Source organism: Saccostrea cucullata, unplaced genomic scaffold (assembly GCF_032062105.1).
Source record: "Saccostrea cucullata isolate Sc308-1 unplaced genomic scaffold, CSIRO_AGI_Scuc_v1 ctg3026, whole genome shotgun sequence".
NCBI classification, from domain to species: domain Eukaryota; kingdom Metazoa; phylum Mollusca; class Bivalvia; order Ostreida; family Ostreidae; genus Saccostrea; species Saccostrea cuccullata.
In genome coordinates this window covers 66,517-75,109 of record NW_026918300.1, presented here as the reverse complement: position 1 = coordinate 75,109, position 8,593 = coordinate 66,517, and the positions used below count along the sequence as shown (strand labels likewise).

The 8,593-nt window shown below is 40.2% G+C and overlaps 1 protein-coding gene across 1 annotated transcript; it reads left to right on the top strand.

The window, feature by feature from the left end:
• The first annotated feature begins 2,298 nt into the window (after positions 1 to 2,298).
• Positions 2,299 to 8,255, top strand: LOC134262527 (uncharacterized). The gene is made up of 4 exons (XM_062744930.1): positions 2,299 to 2,704; positions 2,954 to 3,523; positions 3,615 to 4,615; positions 4,740 to 8,255. The coding sequence occupies exons 1-4, from the start codon at positions 2,299 to 2,301 to the stop codon at positions 8,253 to 8,255; spliced, it is 5,493 nt and encodes a 1,830-aa protein (XP_062600914.1).
• The last annotated feature ends 338 nt before the right edge of the window (positions 8,256 to 8,593 follow it).

Below are 8,593 nucleotides of genomic sequence, written 5' to 3'. Positions count from 1 at the left end.
AGAATACTCATTTGTGCAATAATTTGAAAATATCATACCATTCTATAAACAGTTTTAAAATAAATATATTGATTAAAGTGAATTCTTAGATGTTTTGCTAAGTGTATGGCACGTCAATTTCACAAAAAAGAGCAAAACACAGTTTCACAGTTGATAAACTAGGTTTTATGACTGTAAGCTATAGTTTACAAACTGTGAACTATAGTTTTCATGTGTGAAACTATATTTACCGGTTGTTAATTAACTATAGTTTACGAATGGTAATCTAAGATTATCTGTTCTTAATAAAGCGTTTTACATTAGATTTTGTTGAAAAACATAGATTCACGTTTGAAAACTATAATTTACAATCGTAAACTATAGGTAAGAATTGTTTATCATATATAGTTTCACAAATCGCGAAACTTTATTTATCAGATCGTTAACTATAATTAAGAATTGTAAACCCTAGTTTACAAATCGTGAAACTGTATTGATCAGGTAATATATGTTTTGCAATTGCAAATGATTGTTTTCGGTGTTAAGTATAGATTACGGTTGTGAAACATACATAATCGCGTTAATTATGATTTACTGATGTGAAATATAGGTTAATGCTGTTAACTATAGTTTATAGTCAGTAAACTATAGTTTACAAGCAATAAACCTAGTTTATTGACTGTGAAACTCTGTTTACTTCATTTTGTGAATTTGGCGTGCCATAGCTATGGTTCAAAATTACATTAACATCTTTGTCTTTTTTAACACAAAAATAACATGATATGTCTGCCTCTGCAACAGAATAGAAAACACATTAGATTATATTTATATATTACGGTCATCCTACTTCTTTGGGAGAAATCCATATTACGGTCATCTTAATATTTTGTTACGGTCATCATTGTCAAAAACTTTGAGGTCGTACTACAGCTTTATTTCTTTAAATCCAGGTAAATTATACTAACCTATAGCAAGTTCTCATTAGCGTACATATAAATTTTTTAAGAACTAACACAGATAACCTAGCAAATGTTTAAAATCTTGACTGAAAATTTCTAAGCGGTGACCTCGGCCGACATGTTTTGATGACCGTAGTATATACTACGGTCAGCCGCTTTCCTACAGTGAAGTATTTTCCCGACACATCTCAACACGAAAACAAAGAGATTGAAAGAGAAGAAATGTAGTGGTGGATCTAGAAGGACTTGGGGGGGGGGGTAACATACTTTAAGAGAGAGCAAGGAGCCCCACATGTTATATATTTGTTGCGTTTTTATTAAGGTAAAACTATAGCTAAGTTTAAACTTTAGTTTTGTACTTGTAAATGTCATAATTTTTATTTTACTATAATTTTAATGGAGTCTATTTTATTTGCAATATTTTTTGTAAATCACATATGTGTAACAATGTTTGGTAAATAATTCCGGATAGGCAATCTTCTTATATTTGGGTCCGGCTACTATTTGTATATTACGTAATTTCCGCCCAGCATCTCTGTACATCCATTAACGTTAACGCAGAACGATAGTCAAAAGAACTTAGCGACTTGGTCAGGAGAACAAGGTAATTAGCAATTATGTATGCTTATATTCATATGCTCATAGTAACGTTTAACGTCCTGATCTTGTTAGTTAATGTTTCTGATTTACATATTTATAACGATTACTCTGTATGTAGAGCATTTTTGTACAAGCATGGCTAGGGTGGTTTTATACATGGCGCCATTTTGACCCACGTGTAGTGAAATTTTGATTGATAATTATTAGTCCCATAGCAGTTTGTATTTTATATATCATACCAATTTAATGATTAAATAGAACTGATTCATTATGTAAATTGTCGGTTGTGAGATTATTTGTTGTGCACATGGAATTTTGTGTGATTATCAACTTAGAGTTATTGCCCTTTGTACGGTAATGTAAGGCAAGGCGCCAAGTTTGTTTACATGTTTTAAGTGAAGTAGCAGAGTCATATTTTCTGATTGTCACTGGTAATATTTTATTGAGATTAAGTAGTGAATTAAATTAAACGTATAGATGTTATTCATATTACATATTACTAGTCAATTAGCTGATATTATTGAATATTGAACTCTAGTCTACATGTGTATGTATACCAAAGGGTCATCTTAGTGCATGTTTGTGTACTTTATGTAATTTTAGATTTTCTTGTTATGTAATAATTACTGATAAATTTTGTATTTGTTTTTACAGTTCTTACGTTGATGTTACCATCAATAAAGACATCACCAGTATTATTAGACTTATCCCTTTTTGACCAAGCCACTAACAGTAAGAACTTGACTTCAGTCTCATCAAGATGTCAAAGGTTGATGACAAAACGACCCCGGATGGTACAACGCCTGATGTTACGGATACAGCTAATGGTTCAACATCCAACGAAAACTATGATACAACGATGAATAACGAAAATAACGAACCAGTGAATAATGAGACACAACAAACGACAAACAAAGACACTTTACTTGTGGGACAGAGGAAGTCTGAACGGGTACATAAACCCACCGACCGAATGTTAGATTACATGGACCAGGAGTCTAAGAGACGTGAAAAGAGGATTCAATTGTGCTTCGATCGATGGAAGTTCAAGGTCAGAGAGTGTAGACAAAATGTGAAAATAGAGTCCAGTGAAGAAGATCTTGGAAACATGTTAGACGAAATATTAAAGCTGGAAAGAGAGGTCATAGAGGCTTTTGAACATTTGCGTAATTCATGTAATGCACCACACCAAAGTGTAGTTCGGAAAGTGGACGCTTGTGTTGCTATTTCTAAAGACATGACTCATCTCATCAATGAAAAAAATCTCAGGATTTGAAGACACCATAGACAGTCGTAAAGGTTTAAAGCATAATGAGTATGCTAGGTCTGTGTTTAGTGACTTAAGTTGGTCTAGTGTCTCGGAGAGTGATTCGATAAAATCACAACTGCCTCAAAGTTCGTGGATGCCCTCGCAGATGTAGCAACCAAAAGGGTACAACTGGAGTCGATAAAGAAAGAAGAGGAACAGCAAACAAAGTTTGAAGCACTGCAAGAGCAACAACGAAAACTACTAGAAACTCAGCAGCGGGAAGTGAGAAAATTGCAAGCAGAGAAATCAGTTGCAATGGCAGAAGCAAGACTCAAGGCCTACTCGGATTTGATGCAGGGGGATGTGAACATTGCTGCAGCCACAAGCAGACGTCAAACTGAACATGACACTTCCTTTAGAAGCCGTCCAACTGACCCCCCGGCTGTTCCGACTATTGTTAGCCACCCTTTGTTTACACCAGTCGTCACGTCTACTACTCATCCTACCGTTACACACACTGGGAGGTCTACTTATACTCCGTTCAACCCACCTACTAACAACGCTACAGTCAACTCGAACAGCACCACAAACGATGATTCTACAACAAGTATCTTAGCAAAGGTGTTTGCGGACTCAGTGAACCTTAATAGACTACCTATACCTGAGCCGTCAGTGTTCACAGGAGATCCACTTCGATTCGTAGAATGGAAGACAGCCTTTCATGCATTGATAGAACGTAAAGGCATTCCTGAGCAAGAGAGACTATTCTATTTGAAGAGATACGTGGCGGGTGAAGCACTACAGGCCATAGATGGATTCTTCTACAGTGGAAGCAGCTCTGCATGCCAGACAAGTCCTGCAGGACAGATACGGACACCCATTTGTTATGCAGAAGGCATTTAGGAAGAGACTAGAGAATTGGCCTAAAATCACAGAAGGGAATTCAAAGGCTCTCAGAGATTTTGGAGACTTTCTGCAAGCCTGTCGAGATGCAACGCCTCAGGTTCCAAGCCTTAAAATTCTGGACGACTGCTCTGAAAATCAGAAACTATTAAGCAAACTTCCTAATTGGGCTGCACTGCGTTGGAATCGTCAAGTTCAAGAAACTATTGACTCTACTGGTGAATATCCATTATTCTCCAAGTTTGTGGACTTCGTTGTAAAGGAGGCTCGCATTGCTTGTAATCCAGTCTCGTCAATCTATGCGCTCAAGGACACTGACACTAAACCTGCCAGAGAGCACAAAAACTCGAGTCACAAAGCAAATGTCCTCGCAACGAATTCAACTCATCAGCACAATGCAACGGGAACTGACATGAGACCCAACTTATGTGATTATTGTGAGAAAGAAGGACATCCCTTGTTCAAGTGTGAGAAATTTATTAACTTGTCTATTGAGGATAAACGAGTGGTAGTGCGTAAGAAAAACCTGTGCTTTGGATGTCTACGCAAGGGCCACAGAAACAAGGACTGCAAGAAGAAGCATACGTGTGGTATCTGCAAGGGAAAACACCCAACCTGCATGCATGAAGATGAATCACCAACAAGAAAGCAACAATTAGAGGTCAAGGAAGCCAGTTCCTTTCGTGTGAGCAGAGGATATGGTCACAGCACCTCCATGATCGTTCCAGTGTGGCTTTCTGTTCAGGAGAACCCCTCGCACGAGATATTGACATATGCTCTCTTAGACACACAAAGTGACACTACCTTTGTGCTAGACGAAACGGCTGCTGCCTTGCATGTGAATAGACAACCAACACGTCTCAGCTTCTCTACCATGACCTCACAGCACACTATCATTAACAGTTTCCGTATACAGAACCTGAGAGTGAGAGGGTTCAAGTCTACCGAATTTGTGACGATAGATAATGCATATACGAGAGACTTCATTCCTGCGGATCGCTCACATATACCTGAAAGGAAAACTGTAATTGTGCTGGCCACACCTGAAGGAGCTTAGCAACGAACTACCACCTCTTCAGTCATGTGAAGTTGGACTCTTGATTGGATACAATTGTCCTCAAGCTCTTGTACCAAAAAGAACTCTAACAGGAAACGAGAACCAGCCATATGGCATCCAGACACTGCTTGGTTGGAGCGTGGTTGGATACACAGATCACACAGACTCGGACGTTACTGTTGTTTGTCACAGAACTTCAGTGAAGGAGCTGCATAGCTGTACACCCAGGGATGTCATAAAAACTTTGGAGAAAGACTTTGCTCATGACAAGAATGAAGATATCAAGATATCTCAAGATGACATCGCCTTCCTTAACTTCATGAAAGAAAACATACAGCAGCATGAGGATAAGCATTTGGAAATGCCTCTGCCATTCAAGGAGCGACCCTCCCTGCCCAACAACAAGTCACTTGCATTGATCCGCTTAAATCATCTGAAACGAAAACTTAAAAGAGACCAGACATATCAAGAACATTACAAGACTTTCATGAGAGAAGTATTGGAGAGAGGAGACGCCGAACCAGTATCGTCAGATGGTGTCAGTGGAAATACATGGTATATCCCACATCATGGTGTTTATCACCCGAAAAAACCTGGAAAGCTTAGAGTAGTTTTTGACTGTTCAGCAAGATTCAAAGAGGCTTCATTAAATGAATACCTACTGACTGGTCCGGATTTAACAAATGCCTTGACTGGGGTTCTATGCAGATTCAGACAACACCCTGTGGCTGTCATGTGTGATGTGGAGAAGATGTTCCACCAGTTTGTTGTACATGAAGCAGACCGAGACTTCTTACGATTCCTATGGTGGGAGGATGGAAACTTGGATGCAGAACCCAAGGAATATCGTATGAGAGTACACCTGTTTGGAGCGGCTTCCTCCCCAGGATGTGCTAATTATGGACTCAAGTTCTTAGCCAAAAGCCAAGAAGAGCAACTTCAAGCTGCATCATTCTTTGTGCAGAATAATTTCTATGTGGATGACGGACTCACCAGTGTTGAGACGGAAGAAGAAGCTATCAAGTTGATACAAGATGCACAGATTCTGTGTGCCAATGGTGGATTGCGTCTACACAAATTTATTTCCAACAACAAGAACGTAATAAATTCTGTTGCTGAATCAGAGAGAGCGGCAGATGTTAAAGACTTAGACCTTTCACATGAACAATTACCTATGGAACAAGCACTTGGTATAAAGTGGAACATTGAAGAGGATGCATTTTGCTTCAAAGCTGTCGACCAGAATGCATCTCCTACTAGGCGCAGTATGCTATCCATTGTAGCATCAATATTCGACCCATTGGGATTTCTCTCCCCTTTCACACTGACTGGGAAACGAATACTGCAGGAGATATGTCAAGGTAACATAGGATGGAATGACCCTCTACCCGCAGACAGACTACTTGAATGGGAAGCTTGGATCAAAGATCTACAGAACCTTGATCTCATCAAAGTCCCAAGATGCCTCATACCAAGTGATTTTGGCAAACCGATAACCTTTGAGCTGCATCATTTCTCGGACGCAAGCACAAATGGCTATGGACAGTGTTCTTACCTTAGAGTTGTAAAGGGAACTAAGGTACATTGTGCTTTAGTTATTGCAAAGGCAAGAGTAGCACCTCTAAAGGTTGTAACGATACCTCGCTTGGAATTGACAGCTGCAGTATTGTCAGTGAAGGTCAGTTTATTTCTGAAGAGGGAGCTGAATCTACCTATCAACAGAGAGTACTTTTGGACAGACTCTAAAGTGGTGCTTGGCTACATCAACAACGAGGCTCGCAGGTTCCACGTATTTGTTGCAAACCGTGTACAGATGATAAGAGATGCAACAAAACCTCATCAGTGGCTATACATTGAATCTGCCAGCAACCCAGCCGATCATGCCTCGCGTGGACTGCGTGCATCTGAAGTTAATGATTCTTCATGGTTGACCGGCCCTCCATTACTATGGCAGTCCATCATTGAAAGCAAAGGTGTTGAAACAGAGTTGCAACTTGGAGACCCTGAAGTAAGATCTGCAAGAACTCTATGCACCAAATCAAAGGCTCATTCTAGTATCCTTGACATTCTGTCTCGATTCTCATCTTGGACCAAAATGATATCCTTCATCGCCAGAATGCAGAGACTCGCCAATGGTGTCAAGGGAACCTATCCACCAAATCCGAATGAAAGACTTCAAGCAGAACAAACTATCATCAAGCAGGTTCAACATGAAACCTTTCAAGATGCTATCAGCGCTCTCGAGAAATCTGAAGGGCTACCAAAGTCTAACTCCCTGAAACCCCTAGAGCCAATTCTACAAGATGGGATACTTCGAGTCGGAGGCCGACTGAGGAAGGCAACCCTGTCTGCTGCTTACAAGAACCCAATAATCTTACCCAGAAATGGTCATATCACGCACTTGATTCTTTCACATGCTCACAAGGAAACCTTTCATCAAGGAAGAGGAATTACCCTGAACAAGCTCCGGTCTCTTGGTTATTGGATTGTAGGAGGAAGTAAGACAGTAGCCAGCTACATACGTCAGTGCGTTATATGCAGGAAGTTGAGACGACCGACAGAGACACAGAGAATGGCAGACTTGCCCAAGGAGCGTATGGAACCATCTCTGCCTTTCACATACTGCGGTATGGACTGTTTCGGCCCATTTATTGTGAAACAGGGACGAAAGGAAATAAAACGATATGGGTTACTATTTACCTGCATGTGCTCTCGTGCTATCCACATTGAGATGTTAGATGACATGTCTACTGATGCGTTTATCAATGGTTTGCGCTGTTTTATCGCCATTAGAGGAACCGTGAGACAGTTGCGCTCGGACCAAGGAACCAATTTCATTGGAGCTAAGAATGAGTTCCAGAAAGCACTTAACAAGGAAAGAATATGCTCATTCCTGGCAGAGAAACACTGTGAATTTGTGTTTAACGCGCCCAGTGCTAGTCATACAGGAGGTGTGTGGGAACGTCAAATAAGAACCGTCCGTAACATACTCAACGCCATACTATTACTTTGTCCTGGAAGGCTAGATGATTCCTCGCTGAGAACCATATTCTATGAAGCGATGTCTATTGTAAACGGTCGCCCACTAACGGTTAGTGAGATAGACAACCCAGACTCACTGGAGCCGCTTACTCCGAACCACATCTTAACTGGGAAGACCACTTCTCCCCTTCCCCCTCCTGGAGAGTTCGTGAAGGAAGACATGTATGTCCGTAAACGTTGGAGACGTGTACAGTACCTTATGGAACAATTTTGGTCCCGTTGGAGACATGAGTACTTGGCTCAGATCACCTTACGACAGAAGTGGCATGGAGTTCGTCGGAACATCAAGGAAGGTGACATTGTTCTGGTGAAGGACGTTGACCTGCCACGCAACCAATGGCCTCTCGGTAGAGTTGTCGAAGCCAACCCAGATGATGATGGTCTTGTACGGAGAGTCAAGGTGAAAATGCAGTCTGGAGTCCTGGAGAGAACAGTTCACAAGCTTGTGCTACTCATTGCAAATTAATGTAACTGCTATGTTATAGTTGTATGTTGTATTCTAGACGATATGTAGATTGCAAGCTTAACACCTTTATTGATACTTTGAATGTCTAAAATCATGCTGATTTTGGTGGGAGTGTAAATGTCATAATTTTTATTTTACTATAATTTTAATGGAGTCTATTTTATTTGCAATATTTTTTGTAAATCACATATGTGTAACAATGTTTGGTAAATAATTCCGGATAGGCAATCTTCTTATATTTGGGTCCGGCTACTATTTGTATATTACGTAATTTCCGCCCAGCATCTCTGTACATCCATTAACGTTAACGCAGAACGATAGTCAAAAGAACTTAGCGA

Bases quoted from the DNA above. Each gene is read 5' to 3' on its own strand.
- LOC134262527 (XM_062744930.1), top strand. From the start codon at position 2,299: ATGTCAAAGGTTGATGACAAAACGACCCCGGATGGTACAACGCCTGAT. The intron at 2,705-2,953 runs GTAATTCATGTA...ATGCCCTCGCAG, and splicing joins AGAGGCTTTTGAACATTTGC to ATGTAGCAACCAAAAGGGTA. The intron at 3,524-3,614 runs GTAAAGGCATTC...ATTCTTCTACAG, and splicing joins CTTTCATGCATTGATAGAAC to TGGAAGCAGCTCTGCATGCC.